Source organism: Protopterus annectens, chromosome 12.part0, assembly GCF_019279795.1.
Source record: "Protopterus annectens isolate FY-2018-M chromosome 12.part0, PAN1.0, whole genome shotgun sequence".
Taxonomy (NCBI): Eukaryota; Metazoa; Chordata; order Ceratodontiformes; family Protopteridae; genus Protopterus; species Protopterus annectens.
In genome coordinates, this window is record NC_056746.1 from 512,072,915 (window position 1) to 512,098,454 (window position 25,540).

The 25,540-nt window shown below is 36.7% G+C and overlaps 1 protein-coding gene across 2 annotated transcripts in view; it reads left to right on the plus strand.

The window, feature by feature from the left end:
• Window positions 1-25,540, plus strand: part of NT5M (5',3'-nucleotidase, mitochondrial) — a 231,326-nt gene that overhangs the window by 26,228 nt on the left and 179,558 nt on the right. The window contains exon 2 of one of the 2 annotated variants that reach the window (XM_044089658.1): window positions 10,060-10,092. The exons of the other annotated variant lie outside the window; for it this stretch is intronic. Within the exon in view, the coding sequence (XP_043945593.1) occupies window positions 10,060-10,092 (33 nt within the window). The remainder of the gene's footprint in view (window positions 1-10,059; window positions 10,093-25,540) is intronic. 2 annotated transcript variants of the gene reach the window in all.

A 25,540-nucleotide genomic window follows, 5' to 3' on the forward strand; every position in this document is an offset into this window, starting at 1 on the left:
TTCATTTTTTAGTAACAATTTCTGCAGTTGCGTAACTTGCTCTTTTTCTGATACCGTTACAAATTTAGTCAATCTGTTTGCCTGATTAGTCTTATCCAGTACAAGTCTTTTAAAATATTCAACCGGCTTTTTGCACAAGTGCGATTGTTTTGATTGCAAATGTCTTTTTAATTTACTTGGAACCATAGCTTGGTTTGCTAATTTTTCGCCACACATTACGCATGTGGGAAGTGGTGGATTTTCTTCACTAAGATATAAAGCCGAATAATAAGTAATTTTGGTTGTAATGGTGAACAATAGTTTATTTTTTTAATTTAGCTTTAGTAGAACCAGTGTCAATTAATGTACAAGATATGGTATCAGCTGCTGATGTGCTGGGCAAAGCAGCATTCGATGTACGACCATCAATTTCTTCACTGTCTTCTAATTTTCATTTTCTTTATTAGAAACTTGTCCATGTTAAATCGAATGCTATAGAATAAAAAAAAAATGAAGTTATTTGCAAACACACTTGTCATAAGTTCAAAACTAAACAGTTGAAATAAATCTTGCACAATTTAAACTGTTTCACCATCTGTAAGTTTATACGCATAGAAACTGTGGATACACAATAAATCTTGGCACTGATAATGCTACTATGTTTAGAAAAACTCACGTCACTTCTTAGGATGGGCTGCAATGAAAATTACACAAGTTTTCCAATTACATAGTAGTAAAATGTATGAGGTGCATATACTTGTATAAGTGTGTATATGTGATCAAATTCAGCCCCAGTAGAGTGGGGGATAAATAGGGACACTTGATGTGCTCAACAATAAGACGCGTTCACTGGAATAATTACACAGCACTGTGCACATGCAGTACAAATATAATGTGTGTATTATTGAAGTAAATTTTCATATAAATTGATTATACAAAATAATTTTTAATATACAAATTTTTGACAATTTGAGACGTAAACTGGTTATACATGCATGCAATTATACATTTATTGCTTTATATTTCACATATAGTATATGTATATTATTAAAATAATGGTATATAAATCATGTAAAATGGTATACAGTTTTGTCGGAGACTTCTTTTGTATCATAGTTTCTTTAAAGAATTCTTTAATTTGTTTTAAAAAAAAATCTTGCGACACACCTGTCGACCTCTCGTGGCATAGTGGTTGAAAATTGCTGGTCTGCAGTATTACATCATATTGGGAGTACACTATAATTGTCTTTTTAAAACATAACCTTTCAGACTTTTACGGCTTGCCATGAAAAGTTGATGAGCCGTGACACGGCAAGGTCAGAATAAGTGCTGACAGTTTTCACTTTTTAGTCTTTGTGGGTCATGCCTTTAGTTTGTTTTGACAGTCTTGAGTTCTGTTAAAAAATATAAGTTCAAATGGTGATATGATAATTTGTGTATAATAACCTTATATAGTATTCATTTTTGCAGTTAATGATAAAAGTATGCTTTATCACCACTGAGTTTGTATTGTTCAAGTAGGCTTTATCACCACTGAATTAGTAGTGTAACTCCTGCTTTAAGTGTTCTGCTGTACAGTGTTTGCTAGAATCTGAAGGTTGCTCCTTTGCATGTTTTGGTAACGGTACATGGAGACAAGAGGTTAGATTTTGCATGTTTGGGCAGGTGGGAGGGAAACTGAATTCTCAGAGAACACCTGCAAAAAAGCTGGAAGAAAATATTTGCACAAACAGTAACCAAAGCTCAGGAGTGAAGCCTGAACTGTAATGGTGTGAGATAGAAACTGAGTCCCTACAAATGGAGACTGAAGTATTAACTGGGAGAAGGTGATATAGTATCGATCTGACATAAATTAAAGGGTACAGAAAGCAGATGCCTAAAATAAGATGCTACATTTTTCTGTGATGGAAAGTGGCTTGTTCCAAGAGTACTTTTCAGTGCTTTCCAATATAAATAGAAAGCTTCTTTGACATTGTTTTAATACTGATTGACTGCATCTGTAAGTAAACAGCATATTTCACTGATCCAGTATTCCTGTCTATTGCCTGATATCTTTTCGTTAATGTTATATGAAGATTGTGTTTTAGTATTTGTGTTCATTAAGTTACATAGTGTGTCATGTATTTATACTTTTTCTGCACTGGTGGAATTTTTCTCTTAAAGGAGTCGGTTTATGTTTCTAATTGTAAAATAAGTATATAAGGCATTAACTTGAATAAATAAACATAAACATAAATGATATCTGTAGTAAAAAATGTATTATTTGGCAAATGCCAGTACTAGAAGAATGCATACAGTCAGTAAAATATCAGTTGTCACACAGTAACCCCACTCCATGCATATTTGTGACACACCAAGGAATGTCATTGTGCCTAGAATCATAGTGTCACCAGTTGAGAGAACGAAAGACAAAAAACATTGCTTAACAGCTACATTTTGGTGTATGTCTTGTATAGCTCTGTGAGGACTTCTGATACTCCAGAATGTGTTGTGTACCCTTCCTTGCTCAGCGTGTTAATTCATTTTTGGTTACCCAAGTATGCTAACTAATGATTTTCAGGCCAGAGGCAAATGATTGGTGCAGGGTAGTTTAGCTTGTCATTAAAGGTGTGTGTGTGGGGGGGCATGAACACTTAGAGAAAATCCACCTGGACATGGTTTACCTGGAGAGGCGGGCATGAATACTTAAGAGATAACCCACCTGGATATGGATTATTTGGAGAAAACTGGGAAAAGAATGCAGAGTCCGAGCAACAACTTCCCAGAAGTCGGAAGTAAGTAGACTACCCTGGAATTATGAAATGGTAACACAAATCAGTGCCCTCTTACTGCTTTAAGTTTCTGCAGTGCTCCTGTGTCACTTTAGTCCTATGCACATGTGTAGGAACCAAATGTGTGAAAATAACTAATCTGCATTGCCTGTTTTATCCTGTAACAGATACAAGATGATCATTGTGCCATGCCATGTCACTTTAGTCCTATGCACATGTGTAGGAACCAAATGTGTGAAAATAACTAATCTGCATTGCCTGTTTTATCCTGTAACAGATACAAGATGATCATTGTGCCATGCCATGTCACTTTAGTCCTATGCACATGTGTAGGAACCAAATGTGTGAAAATAACTAATCTGCATTGCCTGTTTTATCCTGTAACAGATACAAGATGATCTTTGTGCCATGCCATGTCACTTTAGTCCTATGCACATGTGTAGGAACCAAATGTGTGAAAATAACTAATCTGCATTGCCTGTTTTATCCTGTAACAGATACAAGATGATCATTGTGCCATGCCATGTCACTTTAGTCCTATGCACATGTGTAGGAACCAAATGTGTGAAAATAACTAATCTGCATTGCCTGTTTTATCCTGTAACAGATACAAGATGATCATTGTGCCATGCCATGTCACTTTAGTCCTATGCACATGTGTAGGAACCAAATGTGTGAAAATAACTAATCTGCATTGCCTGTTTTATCCTGTAACAGATACAAGATGATCATTGTGCCATGCCATGTCACTTTAGTCCTATGCACATGTGTAGGAACCAAATGTGTGAAAATAACTAATCTGCATTGCCTGTTTTATCCTGTAACAGATACAAGATGATCATTGTGCCATGCCATGTCACTTTAGTCCTATGCACATGTGTAGGAACCAAATGTGTGAAAATAACTAATCTGCATTGCCTGTTTTATCCTGTAACAGATACAAGATGATCATTGTGCCATGCCATCCTCTCACTGAACAGTTGTGTGTTTGAATGAGTGCAGATGGACATGAACTTCTAGAAGTAGTTATCTGTCAGAAATTGCATGCCACATATGTAGGACCATGTCATGGAAGAAGGATATGGCTAGCTTCCACCCCAGGTGGCATACTGTGGCAGTCTGTGTTACATAGAATGTTTTAATTCATTTATGTACTTTAGTGCTTAGTGCTCCTCTAATTTTTATATCATTTTGTAGCATAACTTGTTTAGCATGTGCACATTTCATCTTTACTTAAGGGTAATACAAAACCATAATGAACCTGAAGTCATAGATTCCAGTTTCATTATGAAGAGCCCCCTTTTAAAAGAGAACAAAACATGCATTTTTTTTCTTTGTAGAATTGGCAAAGATCTAGAGTTTGAAAGACTGTACAGTACCAACAGTTGTTATTCAGTAAAGCCGAACCAAGGTTATAAAATCTAAAACTGTTTAAAATCTGCATTTTTTTCAGTAAAGATGCGGCAAAGATGTGAGGTGAAGCAGGCTGTAAGGGATAAGTAAGTGTTCTCTTCTTTAGAAATGCAGCGGAGACCTGAAGTGAAATTACTTCTTGTACATAATAATCTTATAAAAGTGCTTGCTTTCTGCCAAAAGCTATGTTATCTTACTTGGACTAGAACTTATTGGTTGTCTTGGAGGCGGGGGGTTGGATTCTGAATTTCAGCATGACATAGGAAGTAGGGTCAAAACTACTTTACCTAAATTCCGGGATGCCAGTGTGGAAATTGTTCAGTTAAATGGGACTAGTTATAATTTCAGAGTGCAGCTGTTCAGTCCATCAGTTGATCGTAGTTTGCACTTTCCTCCTGGGAAAGTTCTTTCGGGCATGTTTGTGAAGAGAGAGGCTGCCTATTTCAAGCATCTGCACATGTCTTTAGAGTATGTGAGCTGTTTGCAGCTGCCTCACAGCAAGAGGTTCTCCGGTTCGATCCTTGGCTGGGGTGCCATCTGTGTGGTGTTTGCATGTCCTCCCTGTGTCACGTGGGTTTCCTCAGAGTGCTCTGGTTTCCTCCCACATTCCAAAGACATGCTGTAGGTGGATTGGACACTCTAAATTGGCCCTAGGTGTGACTGCATGTGTGTGTGTGCCTTCTGTGGAAGGTTGGGCGCCGGGCTGGCAACTCGACACCGTAAAACTCCACTGCCAGTCATGAGCGGACAAGTGATCTGCTGTGGCGACCCCTAATCGGGAATAGATGAAAGAAGAAGAAGACAGTTGGATAGATTACTGTCATCTTCACTTAAGACAGAGTGATAACCAGCTAGCTGATGATGTTTTTTCTAATGTAGTCTGTTTGTTCAAACATTTTTTATTTTACATTTCTTTGTGCAAGAACATACCTATCGGTATATTTAATTTTTAAACAATATTGTGTAGTTGTGTAAATAATTTCATTATTCATTTTCAAAACCTAGTTGCTGGTTCCTTATTATAGCTGTAAGGGCATTTATATAACACCGGTGAATATTTTTTGGATCCACATTTTAAAGAGACACTGATTAGGCAGAACTACTTAAAAATATATTATCTTTCAACTGGTTTATTTCTAAGAGTGTACACAGATTTGTAACCTTGGTGAGTCAGATTACTCTGTCTGTGGCTGGAGCTTGCCATAAAAATAAGAATTTGTGGCAGTGGAATTTATTATTAGTCTCTGTGTGTGTATTTGCATGTATGCATGCATGCAAGGAAGCATTTTTTGTAAGATAGTTACTTTTGGTAAGATAGCACTATAAGGCACTGGCCTGTGAATGGAAATGGGTGAAGTCTTGCTGTTAAAAGTAACAGCTGTTTGTGTGTGGCTGTGGAATTTGTAGTCCAAAGCAGCAGTGTTCAAAGAGCAATTCACTTACACAGCATATTATTGTTAATATATACCTAATATGGAACAGTGGTGTGGATATGAGAGACTGTAGCCCTTGTATGTGACATATTAATTGTGACAGTGATGCAGATTTAAAGTCCATGCCCTGACATATTATTTGGTGACAGCAATGTGAATACTGTAAGCTGGTTTTGTACAGCCTGCACCAAGAACTTACCAAGAAGTATTTGTACCCTTGTAGCCAAGGTAGATAGATAGAAGTACACATTAAATAGCAGTTCCTTTATTTTTTACACAGAATAAGATAGGAAAGTGGCAAAATGAGTTCTGAGGAGTATGGCAAGATGTTTGTGGCATTGGTACCCTCTCACTTGCTAACCTGACCAAGAATTTACTCAAGTTGGCTTTTGCATGGTTGAAGTTCAGTCTGCTGACTCTGGGGACACCCTGGCAGGGGTTGTAGATACGGATCATACTGGAGAAGGACAGTTTAGTACATCCAGAGATGATGTCATAATAGAGTCTGAATAAACTGTGGAAACTAGAGATGAAACACTTGGGATTGAAGTAGATGTGACAGTGTAATGGTTTGAGGCACAAACAGAGTGTGAGCAGAGAGATGCTGAAGCTGCAGAGGAGGAAAGGAGATATCACCATGATGTGGTCATTATGAAAGGGAGAGAACAGCAGCATGAGAAGGATATGCTCACTCTTTGCCTGATTCACATTTGTAGAAGGGGTGAAAACCCTGCACTGGATGCAAAGGTCAGTGCTAAATTGTTTTGTCAATATGAATCCGGGATAATTTTCGTATTTTTTGTTTATAATTAAAAGTAACTAGACTAGGGACTATGGCTGAATTTTTTTTCTGCCTGTGTTCACTGATAAGGAAATGCATGTGGTTAAATTATGTTTTGTGCATGCATGTATGTCTGTATTTGTTGACTGGGTTGGAGCACTGATCCATTTGGACCATTTCAGGCTCAACCTGGGAGAAATAACAGACGTGGATAAAGCAAATGAATGTACAAGAAGTAAAAGAAGAGCAGAAGAAATTATTCTGCAAGTAGTCTCATAGTTTCTAATGTTCTTTAGTGTATAATAAAGTATGTGCAAATGTATACAAGCATCCATTTATAGCAGCATGTACAGATCCATCATGAAGTACATGATTGCAAATGTAGGCCTGTATATTAAGGAATGGCTTCAATATGTATTAAGTAAAGAACATTTTACTTCACAGACAAGGGAGCTCATCTAATTTACCAGTACCTGAGAAAGAATAGTGAAAGATGACTGAAGATTAGAGGGAGAGGTGCCTTACAGAGTCGAGAGGAAACCAGCATTTTGTAAAGTGTGCGTTGAAGAAGAGATATGAACATCAGTTTGTGCAAAAGGATTTTCCTGTTAGGTGAATGAACCATTTTTTAAGCAGTTACATTTACCTTGCTTGACTAGGTAGTATTTTACTTCATGCAGGAGTGTTTGAAGGAAAAAATGGATTTTGTCTGCTCTGAAACTGCTTACTAGATTTTGGAAGCCAGGATAGAAAATGTATGTTTTAGGCTCTTGTCTATATTTTCTTAAAGTTAAAAACTGTATCGATGAGTGTTTCAGGTATAACTTATGAAGGTTACAGGGGAAAGTTCAGAGAACGTATAAACAAAAGCAGAGGACAGTGTCAGTGATTTAATCACTGAGCACAGTATGCAACGTAATAAGAGGGGTGCATGAATGCCAACTTACTATTTTTGAAATGTTGGGAGAACATATGATAATGGAACAGGAGCAAACACTCTGTACTTTGCCTGAGGATATGAGGTCTGGTTGACAGATCAGGAGTATAATACTGTTGAGGAATTGGGCAGATAGAGTGATCTCTATCTATCCAGCAAGGCACAGCTGTGTAAGAGAAGTTTGCCTAGGATTACACATGTGTGCAAGGGAATCCATAGGGCAGTTTAAACCATCACTGGAGGTTTAACAGGCAAAGGGTTAAACCACTGGCTTCAGTACATGCCAGGGCCTTGGGGTAGATGCTTGCAATATGATCATATACCTTCCAAATATCCATTGTGACAGGGTGAGGAAGAAAAGCCATGTGAGACAGCTAATACAGATGCAACCAATGTGGTAGTGAGTTGTTTTAACACAACAGCTGTTTCAGTCATCACAAGAGCCTGGTGGAGGGATAATAAACTATTGCTAAGACTGATACTGCATCTGTAATAACTATTATTCTTGGAGCTGTTTGAAAAGAACAAGACTTGCCCAGGCATTCTATTCCAGTTAGGGTCTCGGTGAGACACATTTTAGGTGACATTGGCTAAAATTTACTTGGACTGGGAATTTGACAGGGGAATAAGCAGGGAACAGGGTTTAATGATATCTTGGCAGAGGATTTTGATGATGCAGTATGTTGCAAGTTAAAAACATCCAAGCATGGAGACTAGCACATGAAAATGTAGCAAGGTGAGACCCAGCAAGTGCTCATACCTTCAGTGCATATGCTTATGGTGTGGCTGCTTCATGTTGAGAGCTAGGTAGTAGCAGCTAGCCTGAATTTGAGCTCCAGCTGTCAAAAGGTACTGGACCTCATTTGGAATTGTTTATTTCTGGGAGGAGCTAGATCATTATAGCGATTCTGAATCTGACCACAACTGTCAAAAGATACTGGAATTCCTTTGGAAGAGGAACGTGAGAGGTCACAAAGCTGGAGTTGAGACGGGCACAGCTGTGTAGGGTTCCTTAGGATCCCACGCAACATAATCAAGGAGACGTCTTATTCTCAAGCAGGGGGGAGTCTGTGTGGTGGGACAATTGGTTACTGGAGAAAATTGATGCAGAATCTGGTAGCCCCAGGGGACTGCCATTAGGCACTTCTGACTATAACCATTGATGTTCCCTTTTTAGGCCATATGACCATAAAGAGCACAAAAAGAGGCTTAAGCAAAAAAAAGCTAGTCATTGCAAATTGTAAGATGGTATTGCAGAATGCGGTGAGGAAGAAAAACAGTGCCATTGGTCAGGCTTTCAGTAAGGTGTGAGAGGGTACTGCAAGATATGTCAATAGTATGGAAAGATTGACAAGGCTAAAGACAATACCAAGGCTGCTTAGGTACCTTTGCCTTTTAGTGAGGAACTATTTCTAAGGGTAACCAGGGACATTGTGGAACTTGTTTGCAGTCAAGAAACCACAAGTAAAAGGTGAATATTGGTGGTGGAAGGCTCAAAGGCAGATTATAATGGGATTGATTTGGGTGCCCAACTGGGGCCCATAACTTCTGTAGGACCTATTAGAACAGGAAGACAAAGCTACTGTTTGTTTTTGTTACATTCAGCACATAACCTAACTAACCCATCAAAATTAGCTTATTAGCTGAACATAACAGACTTGAGCTTAATGTTTTTTTTTTCTTTTTAATAAAGTGTTTGACAGCTACCAGAAGTACCGCTTATACTTGGCTGGCTGAATGTATTTGCATATGTGTGCCTGCTACCATTTGATACTGAGATACTGGAAGCAGAAGAAAGATGTGAAGTGGAAGGTGAGAATTTGGAAATACTAGAAGATAGTAGGATGTAGCCTAAAAAAAATTTTAATCAGGAAGGAGTGAGTACTTTTGCCTCCTGCACATTAGCAGGCTGTGCTAGTATATATGATAGAAAAGAACAAGCTTTTTTTTTTGTTTGTTTAAAAAGTAAAGTGTTTGGAAGTGTTCTCTATCTCCCAGTGAACATAGTCTTTTCTGTATTTTTTAATTCGGATATTGTTCCCCTTTTATTTTTGTTATATTGATGAACTATCCCTGGTTTCACAGAATATCCCTGATTTGGCCTTATATATTTTTTTTGGTATGCTCCCCATAAAATTTGTGGATTGCGGTCTCTAAATAATGACATTTTTAGTTTCAGACTTCATATCCTTCAGAAAGTTTGTGTTCATCCATAACCTGTTATTCTGGAAACTTTTTAAGTATGTGAGAACAATATTAAAAATGTGTCTGTCTTTGGGCCTTTGCCCCTCATTATCATTTTGTCCTTGTCCCTTATTTTTGCTGTAAAATGTTGAAAGGTGGGTGTGGGGCTGTTTATGGATGAAAATAATTTAAATTCTTCTTTACTCAGTTAACTGTCTGGCTTTGCAAGACTAGTGTGAATTTATGTTAGTTAAATTGGATACTTGTGGCTACTGTTGTATGAAACAGAGTTGATAAATGACTCTCAACCCTTCCTAATTTCTCAGAATCTTCTTAATTCGGTCTCATATTTTAGTTTTGTAAAATTTGTGGTTCTCTGGTAAAGCACTGAAGATAATAGTCACTGTATAATGACAGCTATTTGAGTTTCAGATTTCATACCCTTCAGAAAATGCATGTTAACACAGTAACTGTTATTCTATTAATTTTGTGAGTATATAAGTGCAATATATGATTTGAGGCTTTTGTTTCTCTTTTGTTGTCCCTTATTTTTGCACTAAGAGGATGAGAGGTGGGATGGAGGCTGTTGTAAAGGTAACTTATCCTTTTGTCATTTGTTAGTTAACTGTATGGCTTTGCATGACTAACATGCATTTGTGTTAAATAATTTGGAATAGTTGTGGCTACTGCTTTTGTGCAACAGTTGATAAATAACCCTCAGCTGTCCATGGTTTCATAGACTGTTACCGACTTTGTCTCATTGTGGTTTACTGGCAAAACATTGAGGACTGCAGTTGCCACATAATAGCAGTCATTTGAGTTTAATACCTCCTGTCTTTTTTTTCCCCAAACACCTTTATTGAATTACTTGTGACATAGGCAAATTTACATTCATATAAAAGTAATCACACTATAACATAACAAAATTATACTTCACATGTATTGCTATATATCATGCAACCTAAACAACATTACATAAATTATTCAATTCCTGCCTTTTTTTAAACAAGAAACCTCTTTAATAACCCATCACTTACTACATAGGCAATCATACATTTGTATAGTTAAAAACAAACTACATCGACACAATCCTAGTGGCAACCATTTTACATCACAAAAGATACTGGCACACTCCCAGTTGCAAAATGTATACATCACTTATAATCTACCCGATTTTTTTCAGTCAAACATTACATAGCTCATTTAAATCCTGTCGCCTTTTAAACCTCATTCCTCCCTTGTATGCAATTTTTCCACAATTCTCATTTTTTTCCTGTGTAGTTTGCTACTACCCTTTTATAAAGATCTCAATTCCAGTTGTTTTATGTCTGTTACTGTATTCACTACTTCTAGTATAGTTAGCTTAGATTTTGATTTCCATTTTCTAGTAATTGCTTTTTTGACAGCCACCATGATTAGACACAGCAAGGCCTTACCAGGTCTAGACAATTCTGATTCTGTATCATAGCTCAGAAAAGTCATCTCTCTCGTCAGACCGGTCTACCCACCAGCATCTCCAACAGTGCATCCCCACAGGGAATCCATAAAGTCTGCCAATTCACTGCACTTCCAGAAAATATGCTCCCAGTTAGTTACCTCTTTCTTCCCCATCACATCTCCAACATTTGCTGTCTGCCTGAGGAAAAATTCTCTGGAGTCTACTTGGGGTATATAAATATCTATGTAAACATTTCCAGGCAAAAATCCTAAATCTTCAAAATTTTTGTTGTATATTTGGGAGACATACATATATCCTTCCATTGTTTCATTGTGAATTGCTTATCCAATCTCTCTTCCCAATTCTTTTTAACCTCCTCTGATTGATTCTTATAGTTATCATACAGTATTTTACATGCTGTACTAATTATTCACTTTTTAATAGCAACTTCTGTTCTAGAGTCTACTAAAAATTCTACCAGTGCTTTTGTTTAGGACCCCCTATTTCTTTCTCTTTGCCTATACACTGATATCAATCCCAGATAGGGAAGGCAATCTGTAACCTGCAATCCAAATAAATTCTTGATGTCTTCCCATTCTGTCATCTTTCCCTGTGTAGTTATTCACTCCCAATACCTGGGTTCCTTTGCCAGTTTTCTCCAAAAAATTCCAGCCCCCTCTTGCCTACAGTCTATATCCCTAATTGCAGTCATCTCTATCGGTAGAATCTCCTTTCTCCAGTCCCATGTTGGCTTAGTTCTTAGAAGACTTTCTGCTACTTTATTGATATAATTTTCTGTATGATTATGTTATTCTCTTTAAAGGCTTGCATTCAAAATCCCAGTCTCTCCTTGTTTCTTGAGCTTCCCTCCTATTTCATCATCATCACTTTCCACTTTGAATTATAGTTTTATGATTGTGCCATGTATAGGAATCTTAACTGTGTAGCTCTGAAATACCCCTTCAAATTGGGTAATCCCAGTCTGCCCTGTTCTGCTGGAAGAATCAGCTTATCCCACTTGACTCTTGTCATTTACCCCTCCCAGATAAAGTATTTTAGGTCTTTATTAATTCCTATCCACAAAAAAAAAAAAAAAAAAAAGAACAGCAGCAGCACCTGTTTACAATCCCCATTACACTTAAAATATCTGGAAAAATACTTTATAGCATATAAGGAAAACCACATGCCACAAAATTATTATTATTTAAGAAAGACAAAAAATGTTTTTACTTACAGATAACTTTCTCTCTCCTCCTCCTTCCCTCCCCAAAGCACTTTTCAGAACATTAATAACATAAAGTAGGGTATATGCTTTAGAGTCCCCCAGGAAGTCCAACAAATTCTGAAAAAGTCCAATATTTCCATATTTTTTTCCTTGTTCTGTCATATTTCTCAAATGTAATTATTGCATTTTAATCCCGCATTAAGTTTTTGGTTTTATTACTGTTCATCTCCGAAATCCTGTCTCTGCTTCATTTCCAGTATACTCCTGATTCTTCTAGTCAACTCTCATGCTCCCTTCCTTCTCTGCAACATTTCCGTTGAAAAACATAAAAAGGTTTTACTGGTCTGTGGTCTTTATTACCAGAAGAACAAGAAGCAGAATCTCCTTCTGTTTCACAGCTTATTTTTTGTTGGACAAACGTCTGTATTTCTTACTTAGCATGTACTTCATCAAAAAATGATTTTGTTCCTCCAGGGCAGAATACCTTGAAGACAGCTGAGTAAAGCAGTTTGAATTTCATACCTGTATCTCGACATTCCCTAAATAGTGGAACAAATGTGCTACTCTTCTGTCTGGTGTACAATGAGTAATTCCCCATAAACACTCTGCTGTTTCCCACTTTTAGTACTTTGTCCTTCTGCCACAGTTTTGTCAGAATCAGCTCCTTCTGCTGGTAGTATTGCATCTTTACTGTTAAAGGTCTACGGTGCTTTTAGCTAAGTTTGGAGTTTACACAAAATGTGCCCTTTCAACTAACAACTCCTGCTGTGGAATACCAGTCCAGTTGCTTATTTGTGCTTTCATAAAATTAATGCAGTCTGTTCCTTCCAGCTTCTCTGGTATAGCTGAAAATCTCAAGTTTTCCCTACGTGCTTTGTCCTCTAATTCTATTATTTTTTGAAACATCCCTTCCGGAGCAGTCTCATATTGAGCCAGGCTTTTCTTCATTTCAGCCTACCTCTGATTTTTGCAGCTTTATCATCTCATCTAAATATCTGTTTAAAGCTTCTTCCATTTTTTTCAACATTTTGTTGTTTGTGTTGATATACTCCATCAGTGTTTTGTTTATTTTACGTAGGTCTGTATGCAGTTGTATTATATCTTCCTGTAGATTACTGGAAGTCGTGTGTGGAAGTTGTATTGCTTTTTGCACAACTTTCCCCAGTCAGTGTTTCTTCCTCACTTTCTAGCTGTTTTTTTTCAGGTCTTCTGTATTTCTTTATTCCTGGCATCCAGACAGTGCACTTGCTAGCCAGTTACTGAAATTTACCCATAAACACAACTACTGGCTTTCTTTGCTGAGTTTCTGTTTTCACACTGGGAGAGCTAGAAATAAGCTGTTAGTCAATGTGCAGCCACCTTGGAAGTCCACCATACCTCATGTTCTTCAGAACATGCATGCTAATAGCAAAATGTGTTTTTCTAACTACTTTCTAAGTATATAAGAACAGCATTTAAAATCTCTTATTGATTTTGGGCCTTTTTTCCTCATTGTTGTATTGGCTGTGACCAAGATTATTGCTCAGAAAGGTGTTATTCATCACAATCAGATGAGGCATAACCAGGCAAAATGGCTGTAACTGCTGAGCGAAGGGGGAGCGGTATATGTGGATGAAAGTCACTTATCCTTTTGTCACTCAGTTTAAACAGTCTGACTTTGCAGGACTATTGTGCATTTTTATGGAATAAGTTAAACTACTTGGTATACTGTGGATTTGTGTGAAACAAGTGCAAAATATACTATTGTTTTCATATTTATTTTTTTTACAACATTCGGACATCTGAAGTACACATTGTCAATGCTGGGACTATAATTGCTAGGTGTATGAGCTGTTTGTGGATGAGAATGGCTGATCCTGCTATCATGATCAGGTTTAACAGTCATTAATATACCTCGGCACAACCAGTGTACATTCGTGTAAAGTAAGTTAGAACATGAACCACAATGAACGAACTCATGTAGTGTGCCAACTTTATATTTGCGACCATTTATAAACCACTTTATGTGGACAACAACAGTACAGTGAAAGTAAGTCTTTAATTAGACACCATAAAAATAACAGAGATTTAGAGCTTTCATCCTATATCATCCTTAGGACTTCAGAATCTGAAATAACTTAGGAAATCCACTTAAATAGCTGTAGTAAATTGATTATGTGACCCAAACAATAAAAACTTAAAGAAACATTGGTATACACATATAATTAAATAGTGTAACATATATTATTACTCTCATATTATATGCTTAAAGTTTGATAATAAGGTGAAGTGGAAACCCAAACAGCAAAGTAAACAAAAATACACAATAAAAACTTATTATGCTATCATTGTTTAAAATTAATCTAAAAACCACACTAGAATTACAAATTGATAGCTTACTAAAACTTTCAACCTATAATTTTAAAGCCCTCATTTTCAAAACTAGAATGAATGAAATATGTTTATTGAGCCCTGGGGGTGGGGTGGGGGGTGGTACGCATCTAATTTTGACTGCCACCATAATGCTCTACATTCTAGCAGTGTTTGCCAGTTCCCTCCTAGCTCATTAGGAGTTACCTGTTCTAGGATTCCAAATCTGAATTTGTTAAACAAATTACATTGAAATGTGTGTTTAAACAGGGAGCTATTTAGATTGTTTTTTTTTTTTTTAAATGTCATAATTATGTTCATAAATACACTTCCATAAAGCGTGCTCAGTTTCCCTATATAAAATCTGCTGGACCTTGAACATAGTGCAGTGCATACCACTTTTTTAGACATGTTAGACACATTAGAGATGTTTTTAGAACATGAATACCCTATAGTATTTGTCCGCAGTATAGTTCAGGAAATTATACAAGGTTGGAGTTCTAAATATTTACCTTTTTTTGGAAGCAAACTTTTTTAAGCACCTTTATTGAATTATCACTTGTGACATAGGGAAATTTACATTTATACAAAGTAACAAAACTGTATTAAATTAACATTAACAAATATTATACTTCACATAATTTTCTATATATCATATAACCTAACATTACCTACATTATTCAATTCCTGCCTCTGCTTTTTAAACAGGAAACACCTTTATTAAACCGTCACTTATGACATATGCACTCATACATTTATATAAATGAAAGCATTTTACATCACAAACCATACTGACACACACACTCCCATTTGCAAACATTATACATCACTTATAATCTACCCAGTCATTTTCAGTCAAACATTGTATAGCTCATTTAAGTCCTGCCTTCTTTTAAAACTCATTCCTCCCCTGTATGTATTGTTCCCACAATTCCCATTTTTTTCTTATGTAGTTTGCTCCTATCCTTTTCTAAATATCTCACTTCCAGTTATTTTATCTATGTGACTATATTCACTGCCTCAGATATAGTTGGTTTAGATTTTGATTTCTATTTTGTAGTAATTGCTTTTTTGGCAGCCACCATAATTAGACACAACAAGGTCTTACCGTATCTAGGCAATTCCGATTCTGTATCATAACTTAGAAAAATCATCTCCCTCATCACACCAATCTACCCACCCAGCATCTCTGACAGTGCATATCACAGGGAATCCTTAAAGTCTGTCAACCCAATGCACTTCCAGAAAATATGTTCCCAATTACCTCTTTCTTCCCTTTATTCCTCCAACATTTACTGTCTGCCTGAGGAAGAATTCAATGAAATCTGCTTGGGGTATAAAAATATGAATGTAAACATTTCCAGGCAAAAATCCTAAATCTTCTAGATTTTGTTGCATATTTGGGAGACATACATATATCTTCTTGTTATTTCTTTGGGAATAGCTTATCCAGTCTGTCTTCCCAATCCTTTCTAACCTCCTCTGAATGATTCTTATAGTTGTCATGCAATATTTTATATGCTCTACTAATTCCTTTTTTAGTGGTAGCTGTTCTAGATTCTATTAAAAACTCTACCAGTGCTGGTCTTTTGTTTAGGACCTCTCCCTATTTCTTTCTGTTTGCCTATACTTTGATGTCAATCCCTGATCGGGACTAACCTGCAGTCCAAATAAATTCTTGGCATCCTCCCAGTCTATCATCTTTCCCTCTCTAGTTATTTGCTCCCAATACCTTGGTTCCATTGCCAGTTTCCTCCATTAAACTCCAGCCCCCTCTTGCCTGTTTTCTGTATCCCTAATTGCTGTCATCCCTATCTGCAGAATCTTCTGTCTCCATTCCCGTGTTGGTTTAATTCTTAGAATACTTTCTGCTACTTTATGGATATAATATTCTGCACGATTATTGTTATTTTTCTTAAAGGCCTGCATCTAAAATCCCAGTCTCTACTTGTTTCTTGAGCTTCTCTCATGATTCATCATCATCCCTTTCCACTTTGAATTATAGTTTTCTGCTTATGTTATATATAGGAGTCTTAACTGTGTAGCTCTGAAATACCCCTTCAAATTGGGTAATCCCATTCCGCCCTGTTCTACAGGAAGAATCAGCTTATCCCACTTAAATGTTGCCATTTTCCTCTCCCCAGATAAATTCATTCAGCTCTTTATTAATTGCTACCCACACCTTCTCCTCTGGTTGATAAAAATATGCCTAACCTGTATATAAGACTAAAGGACTAAAAACATTTTAACTGTTGTGTCTTAACTATCTTTTGTTTAGTCTCTTCACACAGATCCTTAGCTGCCACACTAGAATCATTTTTAATCCATACTCCTAAATATTTCATTTTATCATGTCCCCTTAAATACGGGTATTCCTGAACCAGTTCATGTATGGGTACATAATTTACTGCTATTGCCTTTGTTTTAGCTTCATTAATTTTGTATCCTGCAAAGATCTGCGTCTCTCAAAATGTTCCTCAACACTGTAATGTCTTTTTCTGGTTTTGTCAGGTTGTTGTGTCTTTCGGCTTTTCACGGTAAGGGGTCGCCACAGCGGAACTCCTGTCCGCTAATGATTGGCAGTAGATTTTTACGTGCCGAGTTGCCAGCCCTGACTCACAACCTTCACCGAAGGTACGCCCATTCACGCATGTCTCCACACAGAAGACGCTCTAGCTGAGAATCAAACAGGACAATGTCGTACTGTGAGGCGACAACGCTACCGCAGCACCACCACCGCAGTTACAAAATATTATCATCTGCAAATAAAGCTAGCTTTTCTTGACTACCATACCAATTATGTCCGTGAATTTCTGAGTCCCTGATTTTCTTTGCTATTCGTTCTAAGTATAATGTAAATAATAAAGGGGAAAGAGGACACCCCTGCCTGGTTCTTCTGCTCGGTTTTCGATTCGTATCCCTCTTATATTATCTTAATCAACCTTATAATTTTTTCAGGAAATGCAAATGCTTCCATTGTCCTGGTCATAAAGTCACAGCTCACTCTCTCAAATGCTTTTTCTCTGCCTCAAGACCCACAAACAACAATGGTATTTTCTTACATTCTGCTTCCCTCTGGATCATCAGTGTTCTATTAATGTTGTCAAATGTTTGCCTCCCACCCACAAAACCACACTGATCCATATCTATCAATTTTTTCATTGTTTGCCATTCTTTTAGCCGTTATAGACATGAAAACTTTATAGTCATGGTTTAGTATTGAAATGGGCCTGTATGAAACTGGATCTGATGGATTCTTACCATCTTTAGGTATTACAACTACCACTGCTTTCTTCCAGGATGGTATTACTTGGGTCTATATTAAATTAGCGAACGCTGTTTTATCGACCCCATGTAAGCAAAAGCTTACAATCCTGAACACTTGGAACAGCGACATTTTTCCCAGGGAAAAAAATCGCTGTTCCACAAAAAAAAAAAAAAAAAACTTCAAAACATTACATAAAGTGGGGGGCTTCACCCCCCTACTTAAATATACCAACTTCGAGATCACACTACAGTGAGGAAAACAGCAAAGTAACTGAGCGATTTCTTTCCTTATATGCCGTTTCGCTGTTTTGGTGTTTCATGCTTTCAAGTTCAATCAAGACGCATTCAAAGCATTGCATCTTCGATTATTTAATAGGAACCCTGTTACTTCTCCTCCTCTTAAGATACTGTTAAAATCTTCCAGATCTCTATCCGTTTTTTTCCTCCTAGCTTCCAGACTTCCACAGGAGTACCATGTATTCCTGGGGACTTTCCTGTAGATTGGTTATACATCACAATTTTTATCTCATCTCCTCCTATCCTAACTTTTAGTAATTGAGCCTCATCTACCTCTAACCTTGGCATATTTACTTCTTCCATAAACATTTCCATTTGTATCTTTTCTTGATTTTCATATTTCTCTGCTTCGTAGAGACTCTCATAGAATTTCCGAAATATTTCTAATACCTCTACAGGATATCTTGTTACCTTCTTTGTTACATGCTTCCTAAGCTTGGCAACAGTCCTTTCTACTCTCTGTCAGTCCCTCTACATAATTCTTGTTACTTCTTAACCATAGCTCCCTTTCTTTTATCTTCACCCTCGTTTTAAACTCCACCTTAATTTTATCCTACTCCCTAGCTGTATTTTCAGAATAAATTTTTATCCTCTCTAATAGCTCCTGAATAATCTCCACTAGCCATTCCTTAAATTGCTCTCTTTTCAAAAGTTAGGTGGGAAAGTGCCAGTATCCCATATTTAGTTCATTACCCTGTGTTTTTATTTTAGTTATCTGTGGATGATCTGTAATAGTTGGGTGCGTATCAAGACCTTCAATTAAACACGCATGTTCATATGAAATGTAATTCTGTCTAGCCTAGCACAGTTTTTATATCTTGGGAATAATATGTAAATTCACTCCAAACTCCTATTACTGAATTCACATATTCCATGCCAAATATTTTCACATATTTTTTTCAAAAATCTATTCTCTTTTGTTACAGTTTTCCTTCTGGACCACCCAAACACATCTTCACTGCTGCAAATCAAACTCGTCCCCACCTATAAGTAATAGTCCCTACTGAAAACTTGATCATTTCTCTCAGAATTTTCTTAAGCTCCATTATAGCAGTTTTAGGTAGAATATAAATATGTCAGTGTAATCCTCCTCCCTTGCCAGTAGCCCCTTAGTACTACAAATCTGCCATTATTATCTTTTTTATCCTCTTCTATCGCTATTGGAGCTCCTGTTGCAATTAATGTAAGTACTCCTATTTTCCTTGTCCAATGTATTTTGCTGAATAACGGTCCTGAAAACCTTTCTTTATCAAATTCACATGTTCAGTTCTTTCCAAATGTGTCTCCTGTAGCATAGCTGTTTGCACTGTACATTTTAATATAGTTCACTATTCTTTCTTTTTTGTATATATCTGTGAGATCATTAATGTGTAACAATCATAAAGTGTCATTATGTTAAAAAGTTTAGTCCCACCTTTTATTTGTAACAGCTTTTTTGTTACGTATCTAGATCCAGTTTTTGTGTTACATGCACACATTATTGTTTGACAGGTTGTTCTTTTTATACAGTTGTTTCTTTTCATATTTGACCCAATGTCACATCTTACAAAACTTATTGTCTTATTGAAATCCCTCAAACATAAAAAGAAACACGCCTCAATACACCCCCAAAACCTATTAACTTAATAAAAACACACAAAACTATGTACATAGTCAATATTGAAGTCTTGCCATCCTAATAGGAACAGTTGTCCCAAACCGACAGCCACACTCATAGACATGGGTTAACCTAAAAGTAAGGCTATCCATGCTAAAATGCATGGTAGAGCCTGTGCTTCTACTAAGTGCTGTCTGGTTTTGTTTTATCTTTATTGGTTTCCCAGAATGGGAACACACTTGAATACTTTCAGAAAACATTATCTCCTAACCACTGAAAGAAAGAAGTATTCTGTTTCTATTGTTGTTTATCAGAGTGTCTCTATGGAGATATGAGAACCAGATGCAGAGTTACTTCTACAAGCATTTATTTCTTTTTTTGCTAGAGGAAAGCTTTATTATAGCCAAGCCAAGGCCCTTAATCCACTCATTCCCCTATGCAAGAGTTAGAAAAAGCACATCAGTTTTTCTTGTGTCATACTCTTATGATCAGACTTTTTTTTTTACATTGAAGTGCCGACATTTCTTAAAACTGAACAAGGAGAAAGAGAAAAGAAGGAAAGAAAACATGGGTAGCTGTTAACTTTAGTATCCCCATTACACTTGAAAATAAATGAGAAAACTTTACATTATATCATGCAGACTGTATCATGCACTAGAAAATATTACTGTTAAGAACAAAATATGTTTTATTCACAGTTAACACTTTTCCTCTTCTCTCCTTTCCTCTAAGTGTTCCTCCAAACATTAATGACATGAAGTAGGGCATATGCTTTAGAGTCCCCTACAAGTTTAACAAAGTCAAGAAAGTCCAATATTTCCTGGTTTTCTTGTTCTGTCATGTTTTGCAAGCATAATTAATGCTTTGTAATCCCACATTTGTTTGTAAATTTCTAAGTTGCTGGTTTTATTCCTGTTTATCTCCATCTCCCATATTTAGTCTCTGCTTCATTTTCAACATACTCTTTGCTCTTCTAGTTGACTGTTGTGCTTTTTTTTTCGGTCTCTCAAGCATTTTTCGTTGAAACATTAGAAAAGGTTTCACTGGCACAGTTTTATTACTAGAAGAACTAGAATCAAAATATCCTTCTGCTTCACAGCTCACTTTTTGTTGGACAAACTTTTGTATTTCTTGCTTAGCATGTTCTACATCAAAAAATGATTTTGTCCCTCCAGGAAAGAATATTCTAATTATAGCTGTGTACAGTAGTTTGAATCTCACTGCTTTTCCACATTCAGTAATAAATGTACTCTCCTTCTGCCTGGTGTACAGCGAGTAATTATTTTCCAGTAACATTCTACTGTCTCCCACTTTTAGTACTTTGACTTTCTGCCACACATTTGACAGAATCTATTCCTTCTGCTGGTAGGATGGCATTTCTAATGTTAAACATCTAGGTTGCTTTCTCGTGGCCAGGTTTGGAGCATATAGTATGCAACTGTTTTTTGACAGTAACTCCAGAGCACAAAAGCTTTTAGCTCAATGGCTAATGCAACAGAAAGTAGAAAGGGTTGTTGCCAAGATTAGGGAGCCTATAACATGGAAAATAACTGGAGACCCTATAGAGATATTAGAAATACTTCAGAAATTTGATGTAATTCTGCAGAGAAATGTGGAAATCAAGAAAAATTACCAGCAGAAATGTTTATGGAAGAATTAAATATGCCAGGGTTAGAGGTAGATGCGGGTAAATTATTACCAGTTAGTATAGGTGGAGATGAGATAAAAATAGTGATGTATATCCAATCTGCTGGAAAGTCTACAGGAATAGATGGTACTCCATGTGGAATTTGGAAGCTAGGAGGGAAGAGAGTGCTAAATATCTAGAAGCTTTTGTTTAACAGTATTTTAAAAGGACGAGGAGAAGCATCAACATCCTAGAAGAAAGCTGTGGCTGTAATACCTAAAGACAGTAAAGACCCCTCTGAGCCAGCTTCATATAGGCTCACTTCTGTTCTATACCATGATTATAAAGTGTTTATGTCCATAATGGCTAAAATAATGCCAAAGGTAATGCCAAAATTAGTAGATATGGATCAGTGTGGTTTTGTGGGGGAAGCAAACATTTGACAACATTACTACAATGATAATCCAGAGGAAAGATGAATGTAAGAAATTACCAATGTTGTTGGTGGGTCCTGGAGCAGAAAAAGCATTCAACAGAGTAAGCTGGGATTTTATGAACAGGGCAATGGAAGCATTTTCATTTCCTGAAAAAATTATAAGGTTTATTAGGAGGATATACAAGGGATTGAAGGCGAACATTAAAATGGGCGATTGCTGTGTGATAAGTTCTGTTTAAGAGGAAACAGGCAGGGGGGTGTCCTCTTTCCAGTTTGTTATTTGCATTATATTTAGAACCATTGGTAAAGAAAATAAGGGTCTCAGAAATTCAAACATGTAATTGGTGTGGTAATTAAGAAAAGCTGGCTTTATTTGCAGGTGATATTATTTTGTACCTGATAAAACCGGAAGAGGACATTTCAGTGTTGGGGAACATTCTTAGACAGTTTCATGTCTTTTTGGGATACAAAATTAATGAAGATAAAACAAGACAATAGCTGTAATATATGTACCCACAAACATATTGGTTCAACAATACCCATATTTATGGAGATATGATAAAATGAAGTACTTAGCAGTATGGATTAAAATGATTCTGTTATGGCACCTAAGGATGTGTGGGAAGAGACTAAGTAAAAGATAATGCAAAAACTGAGAAATTGGAAGCTCTGTTTTATGGATATGTATAGCAAGATACAAGTATTGAAAACCATTTTTAGTCGCTATAGTTTTATAGCAGGTCAGGCAGAGGAGAACAGTTAGTAAAGAGTTGAATGATTTTATCTGGGTGGGGAAGAGGGCAAGAGTCAAGTGGGATAAGTTGATCCTTCCAATAGATTAAGGTGGTTTGGGACTACCTGATTTGAAGGGGTATTTCAGAGCTACTCAGTTAAGGCTCCAATACATAGCACAAGCACAAAGCTATAATTCAGAGTGGAAGGAATAATGATGAAACAGGGGGGAAGCTCAAGAAGCAAGATGAGATGGGGATTTTGGGTGCATATCCTTAAGGAGAATAACAACTATACAGAATATTATATTCATATAGTAGCAGAATGTATTTTAAGAATGAAGGTGAAACAGGAATGGAGAAGAGGAAATTCTGCTGATAGGGATGACCGCAATTAGAGGTACAGAGAAGAGGAAAGAAGGGGCTAGAATTTACTGGAGAAAACTGGCAAAGGAACCAAAGTACTGGGAGCAAATCATTAGAGAGGGAAAGGTAATAAAATGGGAAGAGGTGTAGAATTCATTTGGACTGCAGGCTAGAGACTGCCTTCCCTATCAAGGAATGATATTAAGAGTGTAGGCAAAGAGAGAGGAATAGGTGACTCCTAAGTGAAAGACCAGTGTTGGTGTATTTTTAAATAGAATCTAGAACAGAAGCTGCTGTTAAAAAAGGGGGTTATTAGTAGGGCATACATAATATTGCATGATAATTGTAGGAATAATTTAGAGGATATTAGAAAAGAGTGGGAAGAAAGAGACTGGATAGAAAAATTGCAAAGAAACAATGGGAGGAGATATGTACGGCTTCAACTATGCAACAAAAAATTTAGGTGGTTTAGTTTCTTTGCTTGCAAGTGAGTAGGTCTTTTTGTACACCTAGCTCAGTCCAAAGAATGTTTACTCAGGTAAAGTGTAAATATTGGAGGTGTGAAGGAGAAGAGAGAAGTAATTGGGAACATATTTTTGGGAGTATAATGAGTTGGCAGACTAAAAATTCCCTGCAGACTACTCTGTCAAAAATACTAGGTAGCAAATTGATGTAGCTAAGGAAATGATCTTTTAAGCTGTGATACAGAATTGGAATTGCCTAGACAGCCTTGCTGAGTTTAATTCTGGTGGCTCCCAAAAAGACAGTTACTAGAAAATAGATATCAAAGTCTAAACCAGCTATATTGGAAGTAGTGAATATAGTAACAGAGATACAAGAACTGGAAGTTAGAACTTTTATTAAAGGGTATAAAAAGATGGGAATTATGGGAACAAGGCATGCAGAATAATAATTTGGAGGAGGAATGAGTGTTAGGGAATGCAGAAATCGATTGAACTATGTCATTTTTGACTGCCGATGACTGTAGAGAAGATTACAAGTGGCATAATAATGTTTGTCACTGAAAATATGTCAATATGGTTTGTTTTCATTTGTTTAATTATGTGATTGTTATGTCATAAGTGAAAATTCAATAAAGATATTTCTTTTTTAACAACAAAAAAAAAAATAATAAAATCATTTAGAGCAGGGGTGTCCAACCTTTTGGCTTGCTGGGGCCGCATTGAGTGAACAGAAATTGTCTTGGGGCCGCATATAAAATATGTCATATAGTTAACTCTTTCGCTGCCGTGGGCAACCAAAGTCGACCTCCTGGCTGTAGTGTAGGTGCATTCAAACAATGAATAAATTCCTAATATTTGCCTTAAAATTATAATTCTTAATCTAACACACTAACATCTTAGTTAATTTTTTTTTTTTTTTTTTTTTTTTAACAAATAAACTTGCATGGAACCCTTCCATTTTTATGAGATCATACCTCTTGATTTTGCTGGTTTCTTAACGATGTTTTATGGCACATAGGGAAGAAGCTTTGACTGAAACACAGACAGCCTAGGTAGATTATCAGTCCAGGTGCTGGAGGAGCCAGTGATGTGGGAAGAGGAATGATGAGGTACAAGGCTGCTCACTTTTTGGAGGGAGGAGGGAACAGAATGTGAGAACATGTTCAAGGGCACACCCGTGACACAAGACCTGGTGGTGACGCTATGGCTATGATAACATTCATCAGTCAAGTTGCTAAATGGCTGGGCATAATACAGGGCATATAATTATATGTGGCTCCCCATGGCACTCCTGTGCAACCATGTGATGCATAGCATACAAGTATACCGGGGGGGTGAGTAGGGACACAAAGAAAAAAAATCAGCATGCCCTGTTCTCTGTTTGAACTTGGATGTTACTAGGCCCTTGGGCTGAGAAACCTTCTCATTTGGAGGGACACACTTATTGCGGAGCGGACAAATCCAAGGCAAGCTTCCAACATTGTGGGCTTCATTAAGTATGTCAGAGGTATGGGAAATACTGGGGCACTAAAGTCAGCAGTAGATGCCCAAAAGATATAACAAAGATTTTTCATATTGCCATTCTTTGCAATCATGATGTCTGCTCTAAGATGCAGATTTGTTAGATAGTACAAAGACCAGAGTAATCAGTAAAACTCAAGAGATCTGCATTGGTATTTATTTGTCTAAGCATAGTAAAAGGTATCAGTGCCATTATCACAAGAATATGATGTAGAATCAATTATCTTTAAACCTCCAAATACTAACTGCTTTCTGTTTGGTCACTTCTATTTCCTGTACATAAATGGCTATATTTCTAAAAAGCTGACTATAGTCCCAGAACAGTTTCAAGGCATGGTACTGGAATAATTACCTATAATAAAACTCAGTTTGTGCTCTCAGTTCCAAAGGCAAAGGAAAAGTGCAGCTTGAATTTTAATTATAAAACAAAGTTAAATGGCAATTTTTATACTACAGTTTTCACTTCTGTACATAAATGCATCTTCTTTTTAGGCCCAATGTTACAGCAACACAAGGTATTTATGTCATTGGTAAGATTTTTTTTAAACTGAATGTTTTGCGGAGGTAGTCTATCAATATCTTATTACCATACCAGCCTAGATATGATGCTGCCTAGAAATGTCAACATCCCTACATTACTCTTCCTGGTATTATTATAAAATTATCAGGACAAACGAGAGTATTCAGCTTTGTATGAGCTAACAGAATCTAGAAAAACAGGCTG